The sequence below is a fragment of the Myotis daubentonii genome, chromosome 3, assembly GCF_963259705.1.
Source record: "Myotis daubentonii chromosome 3, mMyoDau2.1, whole genome shotgun sequence".
In the NCBI taxonomy this organism is placed as follows: Eukaryota; Metazoa; Chordata; class Mammalia; order Chiroptera; family Vespertilionidae; genus Myotis; species Myotis daubentonii.
The window spans coordinates 104,487,621-104,511,001 of record NC_081842.1 but is presented as its reverse complement, the minus strand read 5'-3'; the positions used below and the strand labels follow the sequence as shown (position 1 = coordinate 104,511,001).

The following is a 23,381-nucleotide window of genomic DNA, read 5'->3' as shown; positions in this document are numbered from 1 at the left end:
CTATAAAAAGGGCACAGTAAAACCTGGTAAGGTTTCTTTAAGGGTCAGAGACCTTTACTGTCAAAGGTCCTGGCACCAAGTGAAGGCTCCATAAGTGGCAGCCATCATTCTTAGCCAAGTGCGGGCACAGCTTGCAGCGGGATCCCTCGGGCAGGGCCGGGCCCGCCGCCGCAGCTCGGGCCTCGCAGTCTCCGGGTAGGTGGCCCGGCATCTCGGTGCCCACGCCCCGCAACGAGCGGGGAGAGCGGGTGGGTTGGAGGACTAAGGTCTCCCCTGGAGTATCACCTCCCGCCTTCCGCACGCCGCGCGCAGGTGAGATTTTCAGCCCAGGCCACGGGGACAGCGACCTCAGGAGAGGTCGCGGCGGACGGCGCTGCCCGCGGCCCGGAGCGGGGTCCCGGAGCGCCCCTTCCTTCGTCCGCTCTCACCCGGGGCCGGTCCCGGCGCCGGGAGCCGCGGGCTGCGCGCTCTGCGGCTGCGAAAACCCGGAGCGGTGGACCCGGGCGCTCGCAGCCGCCGCCTCCGCGGTCCGGCCGCCGAGCTGGGCATGCTCAGTGCAGCCGGCGCGCCGCCGTCCGCCAACTCGGAAGCTCGCGCTCCCGGGCCGGGGGCGAGGACGGCGGCGGCGGCGAGCGGCGTGCCTGCCGCCCCCAGACAGCCGCAAACTTCGCGGCGTCCCCGGAGGTGGCCCGACGATACTGATATCTTACAAATAAAATCTAACCCTACCCCCCATCCCAACCCGAATCATGGAGGCTGCGGCCGCCGGAGTGCCGCCGCCGGCCCCTGCCCATTAGCGGGGGACCAACAGGTAAACTGTTGGGGTGGGTGGGAGGAGGAGCGGCGGCGGGGAGGAGGGCGCCGGCCTGGAGGGGCCGGAGACGCCCGCGGGATGGCTGCCCCCGTCGGCTCAACCAACCCTCCTCACCCCCTTCCCCAGCGCCTGGAGGGGCAGCAAAGGGTTAAGTCGGCCCCGCGCCACGGTGAGCACGGCCCCCCCCCGCCCCCCCAGCCGCCGCGACCGCCTGCTGCGCGGCTCGGCGCCTGCCCGGAGCCGCCGGTGCGCCACCGGAGCCCAGCGGGCGTCCGGGAGGCATCCGCCGCCTCCTCGCCGGCCGCATCCCTGCCTCCCCATCCCCTCCAGGCCTATCTCTCTCTCAGCCCCGGCCGGCTCCGCGCCCAGGTGGCGAGGTCTGCGGGGCGCGTGGCGGCCGCAAAGGATCCCCGCCGAGGAAGAGGGGCGGGGGCGGGCCGCTCCGCTACCTCCGCCCCGGGCCGGAGGGCCACCCTTGCCTGGGGCAAACACTTGGCCACCCGCCCGGGCGCCGAGAAAAGTTTTTTTTCCCTCCCGCGGCCCCTCCCCCACGCCCTGCCCTGCGTCCGACTGGGGTGGGTTTGGGTCCTTTGGGGGAAAAAGTCGCAGGTTCCCATCAGCTTCTCCTCCCCCTGGGGACCCGGTGTGTAGGGAGGAGTCTGGAGGCAGCCCCTTCGCCGGCACAAAAGCGGTGCGTCCTGGGGCTCCAGCGCAGCCGGGTGCCGGCCGAAGGCTGCCCCCATCAGTGCGTGTCTGCGTGCCTGGCAGAGGCAGCATCCAACCTGCTTTATTTCTTCCTGCAGCGCCACAGCGAGCGAGCAAGCGAGTGAGAAGGGGGAGAGAGGGAGTCTGTCTGCAAAGTGCTGCTCCCTGGTGCTCAGAGGCGGCTGCTCCAGCTCCAGCTCCAGCTCCAACTCTCATTCATTTTGCCGGTTAACATGAGAGATCATGGCCGCCTTCGGGCTTCTCAGCTATGAGCAGAGACCGCTGAAACGCCCCCGGCTCGGGCCGCCGGACGTCTACCCGCAGGACCCCAAGCAGAAGGAGGTAAGGGCGCCGGCGGCCTCCCGGGCAACCGGGGCCGCGGTCCGCAGCGCTGACCCGGGGCCAAGTTGGCCCAGCGGGCAACGGCAGCGCTGCAGCGGAAGGGTCGCGGAGGGGACTGGCGGCGGGGGCTGGGCTGGGGACTGCCCCCCCCCCCCGCCCCCCTCGCCCGGGCAGCATAAACCGAAAGGCTGTCAGTTCCCGCGCTCCACAGGGGCGCTTGCTCCTCCGGTGCAGTGCAGGGTCACTACTCGGTTAGCGGGCCTTGCATGGCATTGCTGGGCGCTTCATCCGGTTCTTCTTTGCCATAATCCTCCAGTTCGCTCTCCCCCGCTTCTGCATGCTTAATTTTTCTTCCCGCCGCTTCGGTATATCTTCGTAAACTTTTTGGAAAATGTTGGAATGGGGTGCATCCGATACAGGTCTTGTGTTTTGCGCCAGCTGAGCAGGAACCAGGCGAATGCCTGTGTGTGTGTGTGTGTGTGTGTGTGTGTGTGTGTGTGTGTGTAGGGGGGCTTTTCTGTTCAAAATTTCCAGTTTAGAATGAAGTCTTTTTTATCGAGGTGGTAAGTATTTAGTTCTTTGAACCTACTTCTTTCTATATCTCGTCTCCCCTTTAAAGATCAATATTACCGGAAACACTGATTTCGTCCGCAGAGGCTATTGGCTTAATTGCTGGAGTCTGTTTTGTATATGTAAAAGCAGTTGGGTTACCTTGGAAGGGAATAGGTCCCGAAATTAATTGGAGAAACCTTGACTGGTGCACTGGTTACACTGTCTTCAATGGCTAGAGTAACCGTGGCTTTTGGTAGCCATGTATTGTCTGTCAGTAGTTAACAAGTAATTATGTAACAACTCTCCAGTTATAATGATCAACATTGGCTACACAATTTGCTCAGGGATTTGCTTTTTTTTTTAAGATTACCTGCTACCCAGCTGTGCTTTTTGAGTTTGTCAGTTGCAGCCCACCCATCCTCTATTTTCTTCAGCTAAACAAGAAGTGAGCGCATTTCAGAACTTCTTTCTGGAATCTAAAGACCTTATTTTAAAAGCTTACAGGCCCACTGACATCACAGAAAGGGCTCTGTAAAGAAGGCAAGGAGGGTTCCCTTAAGACTTCCCTTTTGATAAATGTATCTATTTCAATAATAGAGAAAAAATGTTCTGGTCCAACTGTTAATAATGTTTCTGAAAAATAAGGAGTGACAACTTTTAGAAGTTTAGCACACTAAATATGTTTGAGCATCTGTGGAGTAATTCAAATTGAACTGGAAAAGTTTTACAGGTAGTTTTCAGATGAGGCTTAATATAAGTTTGAGATTTTTAAAGATTTCTTTCCCATTTATTCTCCTTGACTCAGAATAAACTTGATTGTTTATGACTGGAAACAACACATGAAGGACCAAATGTAATGAAAATTAATAATTTAAAAATTAGCGGCAGGAAATTTTTTGTTGTTAATCCTCATCGCAGGTATTATTCCTCTGATTTTCAGAGAGAGTGGAAGGGAGGGGGAGAAACAGAGAGAAACATCAATGTGAGAGAGACACATCTATTGATTGCCTTCTGCAAGTGCCCTGAACGTGGCCCTTGACTAGGAATCGAACCCAAGACCCTTAAGTGCTTGGGCTAACGCTCTATCCACTGAGCCAAACTGGCTAAGGGCAGTGGCAGGAAATTTTTAGAGTTTTGTTTGGGACAGGTACATTGATTGACTGATCTTTGTCATCCTGTAATTCATGTCTTGCTACATCTTTCTAGAGGGCAGCATAATTGATAGCATTCCCAGTTGAGGTATGGTGGCCTGGGATGCCATTCATTAGAGAGTGTGTTGTACTCCACAGGACTTTATCATATATTGTGCTGTTAATACTTTGCTCTCTGGAAACATAGACTGACCATTTATTTCTCAGATCGACACTCATTTAGGATTGGGGCCTCTATGATTCTGGAAAAAATAATTTGGGATTTTAGGATCTTGCAACAGTTTATGGAATTCTAAAACTGGAAGTGACCTTACAGTCTACTTTTGTGGTAACTTTCTTTTGACAAAGTGAAACTGAAGCCCAGAAAAGGGGACTGGACTTAATCAAGGTGTGTGGTAGATAAGCAGAGGAGTTGGATCACCAAACCAGTATTTATGTCAACCAATACTGTGTTAAGGATGATTTGTGCTAAATTGTTGTACTGATGTTGTGCCCTTCCCCTCAAAGCAGCCACATTTTATCTCCCTGGAGCAGAGTTAGAGTTATGTGTGACTATAGTCAAATTTGAGTACAGTATGGAACAAATAGGTGCTTGGCTGTTCTTGGGTGGTGGTGTGGTGGTCTGGTGAGCAGTGTTTTCTACAAGCTTCAGTGATTTATGTATTGTCTCAGAATTTATACCCTATCTCTGTATCGCCTGTTCTTTTATCCTAATGTTTCCTTTAAATTATCTTTTAAGAAACTTTTTGTGTTTCATGTATACACCTAAAATGTAAAATTTATTTCATGTCTATAATTTAAATTTTTTATTTACTTAATATTACATATGCACACATGACTGTAAGGATTTAAACAAGACGATAATATTAGAACTTAAAAGTTTGCCCTGACCAGTGCATTCAGTGGTTAGAGCACCACAGCGTGTGCACCAAAGGGTCGCTGGTTCGATTCCTGATCTAGGGCATGTGCCTGGGTTCAATCCCCACCCCAGGTTGGGGCATGTTCAGGTGGCAGCCAATGGATGTGTTTCTCACATGATATTTCTCTCTTTTTCTCCCTCTCCCTCCTCATTTCTCTTCTTCCCCCCCACCCCCCCTAAAAATCAATGGAAAAAATATCTGCTGGTGAGGATTAAGAATAACAACAAAAAAGGCCACCTTTGTGTGTCCTGCCTTGTGGGAAATGCTGATTAATGGAGGAAGTGTGGACTTCCCATTTGTACAGACCTGGACATGAATTCTGGTTCAGCCTCTTTGCAGTTGTGTGGTCTTGGGCAAGGTGCATAACTTCTCATTTGTAAATTAGTATAATGGTGCTTTTCAGAGAAATTCAGGAACATGGTGCTAAATTAGCATTACATTTGTGTGAGAAAACCTCTCCTGGTAGAAAGTATTCTTATTACTGTAGCTGTGCGTTTTAATTGTGTAAGTTTGACTATCATTGTTTTAGTTTATGTCTTATCTGTAGAGAACTTGTAGACCACTCTCCCTTATTCTGACCTGCTCCCCACTCTTTGATGTGTTAGAATCTTTAGGCAAAGACACTGTTCCAAGTGTTAGTACCTTTTGGTACAAAATAGTGCAAATGAGTTTAGCTACTTTCCCCTGGAAGTTCTGTTCTAATCGTGGTTCCCAGCATAGTCTTGTTTTCTGTCAGCTGTGCATGGTTTATAGCAGAGTAGTATTCTATTCCTCAGTCTTTAAATATCCACAGCTCCCTCCTGCAGGCACTTGGCTAAACTGGGGCCCTGGGGAGCAGTTCTTGTTTTGTCCCATGAGGCTATTCTTTGAACTTGTCTGGGCTGCAGAGATTTTTGACTCTGGGTGTGGGTCTCAACTGGGCACTTTGGGGACTCATGCAAAGCTGTTAATTTGGGGTGCAGCCGCTATCCTTCAGTCTTTCGATATTTCACTTGGGCTGGTGCCTGTGGAGATATAGTGCCAGGAAGTGAGGTCTGAAAGTTGCTGGGTTGGCTGGGTACTAAGTAGGGCAAGATGAGGATGAACACAGTCCTAGGATTTTAGTTAAACCAGTTAGCAGGGCCTCCCATGGGGTGCGTGCACCTAGACATGAGGGCAAAGCAGACATGGAAGAATGGAGCTAGTAGAAGTTGGAAATTCCAAGAATTGTGATGTATTTAAAATGAGCTCTGAACCCTACTTCTGAGGCTTCTTGACAGGCGAGACAGGAATTGGAGAAGTTGGAAGGACCCATGAGAAGAGTGGCATGATGAAGAGTTCTCTTCAGTAGTGTTCTCCCAGCAGCACTGCAAGGAGCTGGCTGACTCAGCCTGAAGTCTGAGGGGAAAGCCAGAGGGAGAGGCCTGCCTCCTACACGTTCCTCTCTGAGAAGGGAAGTGGAAACATTGACTTTTAAATGTCTGTAGATAATTTCTGAAGCTGGGTGATGGCCACAGCAGAGCTCATTATACCAACCTTCAACCTATGTCTCTATGTTTTGGGAAATTTACATAATAAAGAAAAATGTCTTTATATTGCAAAATAGCATGACTTCTTAAAAAATATACAGGGTGGGGCAAAAGTATGTTTACAGTTGTTTGCATGGAAAATAATAAAATAATTAGTAAATGATAGTTCAAGAATAAACTCTGTGTTTCACGTACTCAAAGCTGTAAACCTACTTTTGTCCCACCCTGTGTGTCTAATATTCTGAAAAGATTATCACCCACATTCAAACAGTTGTTATCTCTTGAGGATGAGATTAAGGGTGATTTTTCTTTTTTTGTACTAATTTGTATTCTAAGCTGTAACAATAACCATGTACTGCTACTGTCATAGAAGAATATACCTTATAGAATAATTATTAGGTAACTTTGACTGAGTTTACAGGAATTGGTCTTTGTTATTGTTTCTTAACCAAACTAGAGCCCTTCAGCTGATAGTTAGGCCGAGGGATATTATAGGATATAGATACAGACACTTATACACCGGATGCTGCAAACTGTGGTAGGGTTGGGGTGGGGGCTCTCATGTGAGCACTTCAGCTCTGCCACATGTGCAGTGTGATTTGGGGTGCTGTGTCTTTTCCCTCACCTATGAGCTGGGAGAATACCACCGAATCATCTAGAGTGTTTTAAATATGAAGGAGCATTGTAAACTTAAATTATTACCAAGTGCAAGGTATACATTCAGTGGTGTGCTTGTACCTGCTGAGCATAAAAATTTCAGGAATTTTGTGAGCTGGTTAATACTAGGTTGGTAGTTTGAAATCTAGCACAATGGGAATATTCACACCAAGGATATTGGCAAATGCTACAAATTAGAGTTTTGTTTTGTTTTTTTGTTTTGCTTTTTCCCCCTCTTCACCCTCACCCCCTTCCAAAAAAAAAAAAAAAAATGGTTTTGAAGCATTTGCCAGCACACCACTGGGTCTACTTTTATGTTGCAGAAACTTGGCTGGTGCTTCACCATCATTCTTATCCCAGGTTTCCCTTATCCACTTCCTATAAAAAAGTTTTTTAAGAAAAGCCAGATCTCACTTTCCTAGCCTTTCTTGAATTTTGGAGCGAGCAGATGACTTAATTCTGGTTAGAGACATTTAATGGCAATTTACTACTGGATTTGTGTAGAAGAATTTTTTCTTTACAGAAAAAAATACAGGCACAGGGGAAGAGTACCCTTTATTCCTGATAGCTCCTTAATTTCCAGTCTTTGGAAAAGTAGTAAGAGGATGTGGTAGTTGGAGCCAAGGAGTCTCTCTGTACCATGAGGCAACAAGGCTGTGGATGAAAAGTCAGTACAAGAGGAGGCAATTGAGTGGCTTTATGAAATTATTAAAGCTACTGAATTTACCTTGGGACCACCTCTCCCTGAACTTCTTGTTAAGTAAAATGGTAGATGTCCAGGTGGTGTAGCTATTGTTGGACCAGTTGTCAATTTCTTGTAGCTGAAAGCATTCTAATGTTGTCATGGTACTTCCCATTTAAATTTTGGCACACTCAAATCATCACAACATGAGCCCCCTTTTCAGAGAATACACATTTTCCAGAATTCTCCTGCTCTCTGGCTTCCTGAGTGCACAGCAGACACAGTGCCTGCGTGGCAGCACTCTGAACCCTGCCCAGTGCTTCTCAGATGCGGAGGTGAAGTTGAAGTGGCTCCTTTATTTATTTCCACTTTTGGCAAAAAGAGTTTTATTAGGAAGGGAGGAAGAGCTCTGTTCAGTTTTGTTTGGAGAGGGAGATTCTGTGGGTCTATATTTTGAGAGGGGGGAGACCAGGTATATTTAGAGCTAGAATGCAATTTAGAGGCAGTCTAATTTTGTCATTCAATACAAAAGGAAATTGAGTCCCAGAGAGGTTAACGTGACTTGTTAAGGCAGATCTGGGCCACACACTTGTGTGTCCTGATTTGTTCTTGCAACTTTACTTGGCCTTCCTCTGTAAACAGCCTCGCTGCTGGTGAGCACCCTCACGTTGCCCCGGCAATGAGAATTGTTCTGATTTTAGGGCATGCAGAGCTCTGTGAGCTGGGGACTGCTCGGCTCACCACTTGGTCTTCTCTGAGCTTGTCTGAATCTTGGATGGTGTTTCTTAGGCAGAGGGAAGAATGCTCCGGAAGCTCAGGCACTCCACTCCTTGTGGTTTTGGTGGAAGGCTCGCAGTCCTTCTGTGGCCTTTGGCATAGATAGCCTGGCGTTGGCGTTTGTGGGCAGTGCATGTGTAGGGGAACGTTCCTATAGAGTTTTCTTCTTATTGATTGAGACACTCCTTTATTTATGGGTAGCTTTCTTTTTTTTTTTTAATTAAATCTTTATTGTTCAGATTATTACATTTGTTCCTCTTTTTCCCCCCCATAACTCCCCTCCTCCAGTTCCCGCCCCACCCTCCGCCCTCACTCCCCACCCACTGTCCTCATCCATAGGTGCACGATTTTTGTCCAGTCTCTTCCCGCATCTCCCACACCCCTTTCCCCCCCAAGAATAGTCAGTCCATTCCCTTTCTGTGTCCCTGATTCTATTATAATCACCAGTTCATTCTGTTCATCAGATTATTTATTCACTTGATTCTTAGATTTACTTGTTGATAGATGCATATTTGTTGTTCATAATTTGTATCTTTACCTTTTTCTTCTTCTTCCTCTTCTTAAAGGATACCTTTCAGCATTTCATATAATCCTGGTTTGGTGGTGATGAACTCCTTTAGCTTTTCCTTATCTGTGAAGCTCTTTATCTGACCTTCAGTTCTTAATGATAGCTTTGCTGGATAAAGTAATCTTGGTTGTAGGTTCTTGGTATTCATCACTTTGAATATTTCTTGCCACTCCCTTCTGGCCTGCAAAGTTTCTGTTGAGAAATCAGCTGACAGTCGTATGGGTATTCCCTTGTAGGTAACTGAGTTTCTTTCTCTTGCTGCTTTTAAGATTCTCTCTTTGTCTTTTGCTCTTGGCATTTTAATTATGATGTGTCTTGGTGTGGTCCTCTTTGGATTCCTTTTGTTTGAGGTTCTCCATGCTTCTTGGACCTGTAAGTCCATTTCTTTCACCAGGTGGGGGAAGTTTTCTGTCATTATTTCTTCAAATAGGTTTTCAATATCTTGCTCTCTCTCATCTTCTGGCACCCCTATAATTCTGATGTTGGTACGCTTGAAGTTGTCCCAGAGGCTCCTTACACTATCCTCGCATTTTTGGATTCTTTTTTCATTCCGCCCCTCCGGTTGGGTGTTTTTTGCTTCCTCGCATTTCAAATCATTGACTTGATTCTTGCGCTCCTCTGGTCTGCTGTCGGGAGTCTGTATAATATTCGTTATTTCAGTCCATGTATGCTTAATTTCTAGTTGGTTCCCCATCATAACATCGAGGGTCTCATTAGTTTTCTTGTAGATCTCATTAAGTTTATCGGTGGCTTCTAGACAGTTCTTGAGAGACCTTAAAAGTGTGGTTCTGAACTCTATATCTTGCATTGACAATTTTGTCCTGTTTCTTTGTCTCCGCATTTTGTTATGCTTTCTTGGTGCACCCCCTAGTGGTCTTTGTGTGCAGTCTTGTAGTTAAGCCTTGATTGTTGTAGCTAATACCAGGGGGGATTTGACCTCCAGGCCAAGTGGCTATGAGAATCAGCTGTGTCAGCAGTGAGAGAACTTCTGTCCTCTAGGGCGGTGCTAATCTCGCCTTTGCCTGAGGCTATCCAGCAAATGCCTCTGTGCTGGGCTTGGGCAGGGTGGGTCGCACAGGATCAACAGGGTGGGCCGGAGAGAGCAGTTATGGCGGCTCTCAGTCCTGTCCCCAGGGGCTCTGCCTCTCTGAGTCCCAGCAACCGCTGCAAACCTCGGAGAGAAAGCTGCACTCGCTCTGACCGAAGCCAGACAGTCGCGCTTCTCCCGTTTGAGTCTGGGTCCCTAAAGACTCAACCGTATTTGGAGCTCAGAGTCTGCGACTCCCTCCCGATTGAAAACGCCAACCGCGCCCTCCGCCGCCAGCCCGCTTCTCGCACTCCGCACCTCAGAATTTGACTTCAGCACTGCGCCTCCTCTGAGTGTCCGTATGCGTTTCTCTTTCCTCCTAGTTGTAGGACTTCCACTCAGCCAGCGTTTCTGTGGTTCTGGGTGATGTCCGTTCTGTCTTTTAGTTTCACTTTTGAAGTGGTTGTTCAAGGCAGCAAACTCTGGCATTAACCTATGCCGCCATCTTGGTTCTCCTTATGGGTAGCTTTCTTGGAGATACAAACACACAAGCTGTACCAATTGCCCACTTCCAGAGAGCAACACTTATATGGCAGTCTATAGAAATGTCTCCCCCTTACTCTGCAATGCTATGGCCCTGAGAAGTGGAGAAAAAATTTAGCCTTTGGGTTTTATTTTCCATGCTTTGAGGGAAACATTAGTATGTATATGCCTGCCAAACAAATTCAGTCATTCACCCAATATTATTGAATACCTTGCAGGCCCTTAGCCAGCTGTGGCTTCAGGATCACAGGGCCCAAGATTTTTACTTCCTGCCGTATGCCTAACTTCGAGCACAGTGCCTGACCCATACCTGGGACTCAGAATTTCTTGTATAAATGGATGTAAGAATAAAGGAATGCTAAGAGCATTGGGTATGGTCCTAGGTCCCCAAAGACTTCAGTATAGAGCAATGGTTTTCATCGGGGGGAGGTGCACCTCCCTCTCCCCCACTAACATTAGAACCGTGTGTGTGCTTGTGTGTCCATGTTTGCATGTGCGCACACATGCTGTTACTGGCATGTAGTTGGTAGAAGCCAGGGATGTTGTTAACATTCTCCAATGTTCTGGACAGCCTCCCTCAATAAGGGATTATCTGGCCTCAAATGTCAGTAGTTCCAAGTTTGAGAGAGTCTGGTGTAGAGGGAGCTAGAGCCTCGTGAGTGAGCAATAGCATATTTCAGATATTCTTCAAAGTGCTGTGGCAACAAGAAGGAGCAGCCCATTTTTTGACAGGACCTAGATTTTTGAGTCTGGAACTTGGAGGATGTGTAGGAGTGGATGGGGATGAGAATGTGGGAGGAAATTAATTCTAGGAAGAGCGTTAGACCAACATGGGCCAAGGGTCAGAGGCCTGAAGGAACATGGGGTTTGCTCTGAGCTGTGGGCCTGAGGCATGGTGGGTGTACAGGTGTGGGGGTGCTGGGTTGGAACAGGAAAGAAAGGTGTGATTAAGTTATGGGGGTTTTGTATGCTGTGTTGAGACGTTTAGATGTTACGGTCCAGTCAATGAGGTGCCATTCAAGGGTGGTAAGGAAATTCTATTTTAGATGACTAAGGGTCACAGTTTGAGGGGACAGTGGCTCTGAGGGTCACTCACATTAAGGCAAAGACTGAGTAGCTAGGTGGTCACTGACATTCCAGTCCTGGTGGTTGGTATATTAGTTTCTTGTGGCTGCCATAACAAGTTACCACAAACTGGGAGGCTTAAAATGATGGAAATTTATTCTTTCATAGTCTGGAAAATAGAAGTCCAAAGAAAGTGTCAGTAGGGCCTAGCGCAGTGATGGCGAACCTATGACACACGTGTCAGAGGTGATATGCGAACTTATTTTTTTGGTTGATTTTTCTTTGTTAAATGGTATTTAAATATATAAAATAAATATCAAAAATGTAAGTCTTTGTTTTACTATGGTTGCAAATATCAAAAAATTTCTATATGTGACACAGCACCAGAGTTAAGATAGGGTTTTTCAAAATGCTGACACGCCAAGCTCAAAAGGTTGGCCATCACTGGTCTAGCATCGCACTCCCCGTGGACGCTCTAGGGCAGTGGTCAGCAAACTCATTAGTCAACAGAGCCAAATATCAACAGTACAACGATTGAAATTTCTTTTGAGAGCCAAATTTTTGCAACTTAATCTATATAGGTAGGTACATTGTTATTAACTTAATTAGGGTACTCCTAAGCTGGCCTTTGCTAAAAATGTCCTCAATCTGATTGAGGCACGTTCGCTGAGGTCGACCCCTTCCACCTCTCCCATCCACTCTCGTCTTGTATACTTGTTTCGCCCAGGCCGAAAACTGACTTCTGTGCATGGGCCACGAAGTTTCAATCGCATGGTACGTGCGCGCCCGCAGGTGGTATTTTGTGGAAGAGCCACACTCAAGGGGCCAAAGAGCCGCATGTGGCTCTCGAGCCGCGGTTTGCCGACCACTGTTCTAGGGGGAGAATTCTCCCTTCCCTCTGATGGATCTAAGTGTTCCTTGGCTTCTCTGTGCCCACCCCAATGTATTTCCTGCCTCCGTCTTCACATGGCTGCCTTCTCTGTGTGTCTGTTCTTCTCTGAGTGTTTTATAAGGATACTTGTTATTGGATGTAGGGCCCACCTGGGTGATCTAAGATGATAGAGATCTGCAAAAACCCCTTTTCCAAATAAGGTACCATTCACAGATTCCAGGATTTGATGTGGACATCATTTGGGGTTTGTTTATTGGCCTATTGGGGTTGGGAAGAAATGAAGAAAGGCTTTAAGAGGTTATTTGGATGGTAGGATAGACACAGTATGGAAAAGAGAGTGATGGGTATAAGAATATACCAACATTTTTAGCTTAGGCTAAAAACTTTTTGATCTTAGGACCTCTTTAAAATAGTAAAAAAAATTTTGAGGACTCCATAGAGCTTTTGTTTATGTAGGTTATATCTCCATATTTACTGTATTAGAAATGAAAACTGAGAAATCTTAGAAATATATATAGTTCATTTAAAATTAATAAACTTTCATTTTGAAAATATTTCTTATGAACAGTAGCCATTTTCCCAAACACAACAGTGAAAATTGGTTTACATTTTTGCAAATCTCTTTAATGTCTGGATTCTCACATTGAGTTCTACATTCAGTCTGTTACAATATGTTGTTTTGGCTGAAGAATATGAAGAAAACCTGGCTTCACACAGATATATAGCTGGAAAGTTCTTGGGAACCTCAAAGGTCTTGGACTGGCTTACACAGTTGGTAGGTAGATTGATGGTGGTCCCAAAACACACTATTGGGAACAAAATAATGTTTTTTACTTTTTTCCAAGGGTTGGGGAGTGGGAGGAGAGAATGAATTTGTTAACATGAGAAATATTCAAAGCTGTAAAGAATTTTTGTGAGTTTATTTGAGCCAAACTGTTGACAACTGTTGGGAAGCAGAATCTCACCATATTGAGACAATGATCTGGAGACTGTTTTTCACCTATTTTTATGAAGTACCATCAAAGGAGGAGTCGTAAGTGGGTTACATGAAACCATTGGTGATAGATTAGGGAGGTGGGAGGAAGTAAAGCAGGAAACCTCTGAGACTGGATAAAAAGTAAAATGATAGACACAAACTTCTTTTACATAGGTGGGCATAGGATAGTTAATAGTCAATAATTATAATGATAACAATAACAGTGAGGGAATTTGTGGCGCCCTAACACATTGGTTGTGCCCTGAGGGGTCTGGGAAAAGGGAAGTTACAAGTTACCCTGACATTCCAAAGGTATGTTATTATAGATGTAAAAAGATGATAGGCTCAGTTAAGATCAAAGTTGATCTTTGTCAGGGAAGATACCTGCCTAGGACATGACTACCCACCATAGATGCTTTTTAATTACAAAGTTTTAATTTCAGCCCGACCAGCACGGCTCAATGGTTGAACATCAATCTACGAACCAGGAGGTCATGGTTCGATTCCCTGTCAAGGCACATGCCTGGGTTGCAGGCTTGATCCCCATTGGGGAGTGTGCAGAAGGCAGCTGATCAATGATTCTCTCTCATCATTGATGTCTCTCTTTCTCTTTCTCTTTCTCTCCCTCTCCCTCTCCCCCATCCTCTCCCCCTCCCCCTCCTTCTCTGTGAAATCAATAATAAAAAAAAAGTTTTAATTTCAGACCATCCTTTGTAGTTACTTTAGGTCTCTGAGTTTGCAAGGCCTTTCCTGAGCTAGTCAGGTTAGCATGTGGCCCCTTTTTGTCCACACCTGTCGAGAGTGTGCAAATAGATGGAGGAGCAGGCTGACTCTGAGGATGCAGTCTTCTAGAACTGGACTTCCTGCATCCTGTCAGCAGGACCTCTGAGGAGAGCAGTTGGAGGGAGGTAAGTATGGGGTGATGGGCGGCCTGAAGGGAGAGCTAGTGGGGTGACTCTAGCTACATTTGCCTCCTCTTAGGTTAGCAGCCTCTCCTCGTCATGACCTTTGCACCTGTGGCTCCTGCAGGCTGCTCGCCTTACTCTCTTTATTACTCTCTTTATCACTGCAAAGTGATGGTTTGCTCTTCAGCATGCAACACAGTTTGTATTTGATTTGTTTATTGTCTGCTCTGTTCCCCAGCCATTGTTAAGTTCCATCAATTGGGGACCATGTCCCTTTTGTCTCCCACTGGTAACCAGAGGCAAGGAGAGGTAGGTGGTAGGAGTTAAATATTTGTTGATAGAATTTGGTGGTTATTAGAAACCTGGTAAGTCAAGACGTAGTATGTTGAGTGTTTCCTTCCCACGTCCCGCGTGGGTCAGGGTTCAGGAACTGGAAGCAGAGCTGCACACAAATGAATATGAAAAGACGAGATAATTTGGAAATATTGGGGGACCAGGCGGGCAAGTCCAACTCAAGGGGAAGGACTTCCTCCCGTCCTCAGGCCTCACCAAGCTTTTATTGATCTGGGATGCACCCATAGCATAGCCCTTAGGCAGGCGACCCCCAGTAACAGGCAGACTAGCCCATCAGCAAGGATTTACATAATAATAAATGGGGGAGTAGTTTCAGCTACCACTGTCTGGACAAACAGAGGTGGCGCCTAGCTCCGACCTTTGCTAGGGCTTCAAAGGCACCCAGCCTTCAGGGGGTTCTCTGTCTATACTTATCAGATAGTGAAGACAATAAACTGTTTCCCACAGTAGTACAGGGCATGGGGGTGCCAGAAGGTATTAAAATGTGGTTCCCACCATTGAGGAACTTTGGGTGGAGGGCTGGCAGTCCTGTCTGCAGGTAGTCAGCTCAATAAAAGGTTCATCGGGTGGCGGGAACAAATGAGGGAGCAGCCAGTACTCTGGAGGGGTCAGGAAAATCTCCAGAACTGTGGGTGTTTTCCAGGTGGCAAGGACACAGAGATGGGAAATAGGACCCCATTTTCGGAGGAATTGCTAAAAGTTCAATAAAGCAAGAGTATATTGAATCTATAAACTTGACTGTGTTCACAGATTTTGGGAATGGTTGAGGGAGAGGAAGGGATAAAACCTGCTGGAGAGAAAAGGGGTATCAGCTTAGTCCTGGGGTCAGAGGGTCAAGACCCACGGGAGTGATGGCTTATGTATACTGCGTTCCAGATCGCTGCCTCCAAGGAAGAGGGGAGACAGGACTGGGATGGGGCTCCCTGTTTCCCTTGAATTTTCTACAGGAATTTCCAGCCAGTTTGAATGTGCAGAGATTTTCCCCAGCAAAAATAAACTGAGCCTTCAAGCCACATCCAGTGTGCCTCCACTCAGCTGTGCACATGCCGTCTTGTCAATTAAAATTTGGTGGAATTTGCTGCTTTTCTTTCCCAGTCATTCCATTCATGGATTAATCTAATGAAGTTGTTGAGATTAGGACCGTATATAGCATTGGCCACAGTGAAAAACAAAAAAAATGTGTTTTGTCTGAAGTGTTGTTGGAATTTTTTGCTAAGATTCTGGTTTATGTAAAAATATGAAGTTCCATCAAAACTGTGCACAAGACTGAGCTAAATAATTTTTCTTTCTCCGTTTTTTTGGGTTTTGTTTTGGTTTTTTAAAACTACACACCGTGCTGTCTTAGTAGGCCGCATGGAAAATATTTTCCGGTCAGAGATGTTTTTACTCTGGTCAGTTTGAGATTAAATGTCAGCTCCTTCTGGAAAGAAAATTATGAATTGGAGACACTGTTTACTAGTACATTATTCTCACATGAGACCTACTTTTAAGTCATCATTAAATAATTGAAATGTTTTTGAAGTTATGGTTTTATTAGTACTTGATGTATATATGCCTCCCACTAGCCGATGTGGGGTGTAGAAAAGATAGAAGCCTGCCGTCTGTCGCCTCTGGCACAGAGCTTCTCAAAATATCAGTAGTGAAGAACCGGTTTTTCTTTTTAAAATTAATTTTCAACCTGTTGCACTGGTATAAATATATGATGAAGACGAATTACTAGAAAAAATGATATGCTGATGGAATGCAGTGGCATTTTCAAACTTCTGCAGGTTTCTTGTGGGACCTGCACGGGTTTCAGATCACACTCTGAGTAACACTGCTCTAGAAATTAACATCTCGTGCACATAAAACTGTTCGAAAATGACCAATGTATTGCTTTTATTTATTTTAAACTTGAGGAATAATATATCCATTCAACATGGTGTGTAAAGTGCCACTTTTCATTTTGTTATCTGATGTTGATTGTGTTGGTCATTTGAATGTTTTCTGTGTTTGGTTTTATGCTAGACTCATAAATACCCTTGAGGTGGGTACACTTATCACCTTTTTACAAATGTGGAAATTGAGGTATGGAGAGGGGTACTTGAGGTACTTGAGCTTGCCAAGGTCATTTAGCTGCATACTGATGGAGTCGGGCTGCTGAGCCCCTGCTGCAGCCATTGTGCTCTCTATATAGTGAGGCTAAAAGTGCTGTGAGTTCAGAAAGGAGAGGGTTGGAACACGTGAAGGTTTCACGGGACGATGGAGGGTATGAAGGACAGGATCTGAGTAAGAGGGGACATGCTGCCCCCTTTCTTACGACAAAGCTGGGAGGTAGGATGAGGGAGGCACAGAGTGAGAGGGGCGGTGTCTCCGCAGATCAAGCAGGTTGGGGTGAGGATAAGTTCACGAGGGCCTGCTGTCAGATTTATCTCACTAGCTCATGTCTAATAAATCCAGTAGGGGGAGAGTGGAATCCAGGAGGCTGTGAGGGAGGCGGCTGTGGTAACCAAAGCATGAAGTAAAAAGGACTTTAAATAGGACTGGAGAAGAATGGGCAGCTGGTGACAAAATTGGTCAAAGGAAAGGAAGAGAGGAGTGTGCACAATACTTGGGCTTCTTTGACACTGTTCAGGATGAAAGTGCTGTTGCCTGAGGACCTGAGTCCCACCTTTTTGTGCCCTGTCTTTAGTGATCTGACCAGGTACCTAGAAATACTGGATTGCTGAATTGGAAGGAATGTTTGGACTCCCATCTCATTCACCCTGTGACTTCTGGCATGAACTTGTTTACTGAAGAGCTTATGACTGAAGGGGCCTGTTTGCCTTTGGTTTATGCCACCTGTCCATGTCCTCAGTACCTTGTGCCCACCTGCCGTGGGCTGCTTTGGTGACGGTTAATCGACAGAATTGCTTGGAAGGCTGGCTAAGCGCTGTGGAAGAGGTGGGGAGATCAACCTCCTGAAAATAAAGAGGGTGAAGGCTGAGGGGTGGTCACAGAGGTTAATGTTTAGATTACATTTTTGGAGGTGGACTCAGGACATTTGTTTTCTTGGCTCGAAATTGAAGGTTTAGCCTCTCTGTTTTCGAGCAATTGACCTAAAACAAAATCGCCACCCGCATCAAAAAGAGACATTCCCAATTTCTGTTCTCTCCCAAGCAGGAAGAAGAGTGTTCTGCATTTTTACCTGATTTTTCCTGCATCCATTTATTTGTATCACCAACAAATTTTCCTTTTTTATGAATGTGCAGTTCATTTGGTGGAAATCGCACATGCCTTCCTGCAGGCGTGTGCCTGGCGTGGTCAGGGAGGGAATTAGGCAAGGGGGTCAGAGGATAAGCAGAAGGGACCAGGCTCCCTGGACAGTTAACTTCCGAGGACAGAAGCCTTGCTTGTGTGTTTCTCTGCCCTCACGTCACCCATCATAGTGGGCAGGAGATCCAGTACTAAGTGAGAAATAGGATTTACAGGCAGAGTTTACATTTGATAGGATTGCAGTGTAAGAATTTTATAGGACTGTGATTTACCTGAGCAGTTGGGGGTTCCGGGGAGAACACTACCTTTTGAGGCTGTCTTAAATGAAATTCTGGGCGGGTTAAACTTGTGGGCACAAGTCCTCTTTCCTGCATTATGATCATGCAGTTTTCCTGCGAGCCATATCCAGGTGTTTGGTAGCGAGGGTGGCATGTGCTTGGATGCGATCTGAATATAAATTAATGGGATACAACAATTTAGAGAAGAGTGTAATAAATGCTAAGTGTATTTAGATGTAATTTGAAGCCAAATCTCTCCCACTTTAAAATGGGAAGGAGGGACTGGCTGCGTCACTAGGCCACTTATGGGTCGGGCGGGCTATCTTGGGGAACTGGCCGTCAGAGAGCTGTGCATTGTCAGCATGTCATCCTTGGTGGACGTTTCATCCAATTCATTGGCAAGTTACTGAGTAACCGGTCATGTGCTTGGGAGGCCCGTATGTGCTGGCCATACAAAAGATCTCAATTACGTGATGAGGACCCCATTTTTGAAGTACTAGGTGTGTGCCTCCCATGTGGTTTTCACTTACTCTTTACAATGGGCATGTGAAGGTGGAGGTATCTCCATTTCACAGAAAAGAAGGCAGCCTGATTCCAATGTAGGTTTGTTGGGGCCATGCTAATCCACAAAGGTCTCGCTGTCCTGGGGAGTACATGGACATACTGGGGGCCCGATTCTTCCATGGTCCCTTAGCCATTTCACTTCTGCCAACCTCCCAGCCTTAGTTTCTCTCCCTGTAGAATGGGGACTTATCCTGCCACGGCCACTTGGCTCATATGAGGATGGCGTGAATGCTGCTTCAAGGCCAGGGTGTGGAATTATCATCACCATGGTTTTCCTTTCTTCCGTTTTTGCCTGCTTCTCAGTACAGATGTGAAGACCGGACATGTTGTTTTGTGTTGAGTTCATATCCTTTTGGTTTCCCTAAGTCCCCACCATTAGTGATTGATGGCCTGTAGGTGTGATTTGGGTGGGGTTAACTATTAATAGCAATACAGATGAGGGTGGATATATAGAACTGAGTTTCAGATACGGCTTTGATGCAAATGTGGCCCTGGTGTTTAGAGACATAGTATTATGGGTTGCCATTTAGGGGAGCTCTGTCTCCTTTAAGTCAGTCTGGCCCAGCCATGGGCAAACTATGGCCCGCGGGCCGGATGAAATGAATAAAACTAAAAAAAAAAAAAAAAAAAAAAAAAGACCTACCCTTTTATGTAATGACTAGGGGCTCGGTGCACGAAATTCGTGCACTGGGTGTGTGTGTGTGTGTGTGGGGGGGGAGTGTCCCTCAGCCCAGCCTGCCCCCTCTCACATACTGGGAGCCCTCAGGCGTTGACCCCCATCACCCTCCAATCGCAGGATCGGCCCCTTGCCCAGGCCTGACGCCTCTAGAGGACAGAGGCGTCAGGCCTGGGCAGGGGATCCTCATTTCCCCCCATCACTGGTTCTGCCCCCAGACCAGGCCTGATGCCTCGGCCAGAGGCGTAGACCCCCATCACCCTCCGATCGCCTGATCGGCCCCTTGCCCAGGCCTGACGCCTCCGCCAGAGGTGTCAGACTTGGACAGGGGACCCCCATCTCCCCCTGATCACTGGCTCTGGCCCCTGCCCAGGCCTGAGGCCTCTGGCCCAGGAATCATGCCTGGGCAGGGGACCCCCATCTCCCTCTGATCGCTTGCTCCATCCCCCGCCCAAGCCTGATGCCTCTGACCCAGGCTTCAGGCCTGGGCAAGGGGACCATCAAATCCCCCCAATCCCCGGCTCCGCCCCCCACCCAGGCCTGATGCCTCGGCCAGAGGAGTTGACCCTCATCACCCTCTGATCACCAATCACCGGATCAGCCCCTTGACCAGGCCTGAGGCCTCTAGCAGAGGTGTCAGGCCTGGGCGGGGGACCCCCAGCTCCCCGTGGTTGCAGGCTCCACCCCTGCCCAGGCCTAACACCTCTGGCCTAGGCGTCCAGCCCAGGCAGCGGGGACCCACAGCTGCAGCGGCCCCGTGATCGTGGGCTCTGCTTTAGGCCCAGGCAAGGGAACCCTAGCTCCCGGGACTGCCAGCTTCCACCAACTGTGCCCAGCTCCCATCGCTGGCTCCACCCCTACTTCCTGCTATCACTGGCCAGGACGGCAAAGGCACCTGATTCTCCGATCATGGCTGGAGGGCAGGGCTGCCTTTGCCCTGGCCCCCAGCTCTTAGCTCCCCCCTGGGTTTCCAATCACTGTCAGTGGCAGGGGGCTTCTTCCTGCTTTCCCTTTCGCCTCCCTGCATTGTGCCTACATATGCAAATTAACCGCCATCTTGTTGGTAGTTAACTGCCAATCTTAGTTGGCAGTTAATTTGCATATAGCCCTGATTAGCCAATGAAAAGGGTATCATCGTATGCCAATTACCATTTTTCTCTTTTATTAGATAGGATGTTTACTTTGAATTTATATTAGTTCACACAAACACTCCATCCGTGCTTTTGTTCCGGCCCTCCGGTCCAGTTTCAGAACCCATTGTGGCCCTCGAGTCAAAAAGTTTGCCCACCCCTGGTCTGGCCCATTCCCTGGGCCCTCTTCAGGAGGGCCTCTCTTTTTATTAAACTTCTCAAACCACTATTAAGTGACACCTGACTTTGAAGAGTTGCAAGCAGAAATGACTCCCCATGGCTCTGTTGCAGGGGACTGGTGTCTGCTTATACAGAGCCCTGATGCCGCTCATCCCAGCCGTGGTGCTCTGCAGCTGGTCCTGCTGCTGCCACATGGCCCGGATCCCGATTTTGAAGGGTGGTCTTGCCCTGAGGGGTAGTGCAGAGCTTCGCTTCCCACATCCCCTACAAGTATGTTTTACTTTCCCAGGGCTGCCATCACCAAATACCACAAACTGGATGATAACAGTTGTGGAAATACATTCTCTCGCCGTTCTGAAGGCGAGAAGTCCACAAGATGGGGCCCCACCTAGGAGGCTCCAGGGGAGGATCCTTCCTTGCCCCTCCAGCGTCTGCAGCCCAGGCATATATGGCTGTGGCTGCATAACTCCAGCCTCTTCCTCTGTCCTCCCTGTGGTCTCTTCTCTGATAAGGGCCCCAGCCACCTTTAGCAGTCATTGCCTTCTCACAGCAGTGGAAGTCCAGATAGTTCTGCCATCAGTTCCTGGTCTCGTTCTGGTTGGGGAAGTAGCTGTCGAAAGGAGCAGGCTAGCCCTAGCCGGTTTGGCTCAGTGGACTGAAGGATCCTGGGTTCGATTCCGGTCAAAGGCACATGCTGGGTTGTGGGCTCTGTCCCCAGTAGGGGGCGTGCAGGAGACAGCCAAATCAGTGTTTCTCTCGCATTAATGTTTCTATTTCTTTCCCTCTTCCTTCCTCTGATATCAAAAATATATATTTAAAAAAAAAAGAAAGGAGCAGGCTGACAGGTCTTGATTTTGGTCTTGCTGTCTTCTATCTTGTTGCTGACCCCTAAAGACAGCCCTGAAGCCACCCTACATAGTTGGGTTTTGTGTTTTTATCCATTCTGACAATCCCTGTCTTTTAATTGGAATCTTAGTCCATTAACATTTAATTAGCCTTTAATGTAATTATTGATATGGTTGGATTTAGGTATATGATTTTACTATTTGATTTTTCATTTTACTATAGTTATTTTAAAAAATAATTTTAATTAATGCTTGATATTTTAGTTATGCCTCTTTACATAGGGTTATTTATTTATTTGTGATAGCTCTAGGAGTTACAATATATATCCCTAATTTTTCATTCTTCTTCTTTTTTTTTTTTATTGCTTAAAGTATTACATATGTGTCCATTTTATCCCCCCGCCCTAGACAGTCCCCTAGCCTCCCCTATCCTCCAGTGTCTTATGTCCATTGGTTATGCTTATATGCATGCATACAAGTCCTTTGGTTGATCTCTTACCCCCCTACCTCCTGCCCCCCCAACCCGCCCCGGCCTTCCTGCTGCAGTTTGACAATCTGTTTGAGGCAGCTCTGCCTCTGTATCTATTATTGTTCAAAAGTTTATAATGGTCTCTATTATCCATGAATGAGTGAGATCATGTGGTATTTTTCCTTCATTGACTGGCTTATTTCACTTAGCATAATGCTCTCCAGTTCCATCCATGAAGTTGCAAATGGTAAGAGTTCCTTCCTTTTTACAGCAGCATAGTATTCCATCGTGTAGATGTACCACAGTTTTCTAATCCATTCATCTACTGATGGGCACTTAGGCTGTTTCCAGATCTTAGCTATGGTGAATTGTGCTGCTATGAACATAGGGGTGCATATATCCTTTCTGATTGGTGTTTCCGGTTTCTTGGGATATATTCCTAGAAGTGGGATCACAGGGTCAAATGGGAGTTCCATTTTCAGTTTTTTAAGGAAACTCCATACTGTCTTCCATAGTGGCTGCACCAGTCTGCATTCCCACCAGCAGTGCACAAGTGTTCCTTTTTCTCCACATCCTCTCCAGCACTTGTCCTTTGTTGATTTGTTGATGATAGCCAGTCTGACAGGTGTGAGATGGTACCTCATTGCTGTTTTGATTTGCATCTCTCAGATGATTAGTGACTTTGAGCATGTTTTCATATGTCTCTTGGCTTTCTGAATGTCCTCTTTTGAAAGGTGTCTATTTAGGTCCTTTGCCCATTTTTTGATTGGATTGTTTATCTTCCTTTTGTTAAGTTGTATGAGTTCCCTATAAATTTTGGAGATTAGGCCCTTATCAGATATGACATTGGCAAATATGTTTTCCCACACAGTGGGTTTTCTCGTTGTTTTGTTGATGGTTTCTTTTGCTGTGCAGAAGCTTTTAATTTTGATGTAGTCCCATTTGTTCATTTTCTCTTTAGTTTCAAGTGCCCTAGGAGCTGTATCAGTGAAGAAATTGCTTCGGCATATGTCTGAGATTTTGCTGCCTTTGGATTCTTCTAGAATTTTTATGGTTTCCCGTCGTACATTTAAGTCCTTTATCCATTTTGAGTTTATTTTCGTGTATGGTGTAAGTTGGTGGTCTAGTTTCATCCTAATTTTTCATTCTTAAGAGTTCATATTGTATCACTTTATGTAAGATGTCAGCCTGCTCATTGTAAGGTTCATCCTCTTAGTTAGCTCTACTTCTGACTCACCGCTCAGCTCAAAGGTGGCTTCTTCAGGGAATTCTTGTTTGACTTCTTAGACCAGTGAAGTCCCTGTTATGTACACTCTGAACAGGTGGCGCTTTTCTTTGGGGCATTTATCACACTTGCAGCTTGCTGGCTGTGGGAGCCCCAGTACTTAGCACAGTGCTGTATCCTTAGTTATTCATTGATTGAATGAATGTTCCCTCAATGCTGTTAAATCCCCTCGATGTGTTAATGATAAAGAAATAGATGCAGGGGAGCCCTGATGTGTGGTTTAAGGAAGTTTTCATGATAATGTACTCCAGAGGATGGGAATGGCATTATGTAAGGCTGAGA

At 46.7% G+C, this 23,381-nt stretch overlaps 1 protein-coding gene across 2 annotated transcripts in view; it reads left to right on the top strand.

Annotated features, from left to right (window-relative positions):
* The first annotated feature begins 428 nt into the window (after window positions 1–428).
* MED12L (mediator complex subunit 12L) overlaps window positions 429–23,381 on the top strand; it is a 394,672-nt gene continuing 371,719 nt past the window's right edge. The window contains exons 1-2 of one of the 2 annotated variants that reach the window (XM_059688123.1): window positions 429–811; window positions 1,618–1,861. In XM_059688123.1, the coding sequence (XP_059544106.1) occupies window positions 1,763–1,861 (99 nt within the window). In that variant the 5' untranslated portion in view covers window positions 429–811; window positions 1,618–1,762. The remainder of the gene's footprint in view (window positions 812–1,617; window positions 1,862–23,381) is intronic. The other variant, XM_059688122.1, reaches the window with a different exon arrangement.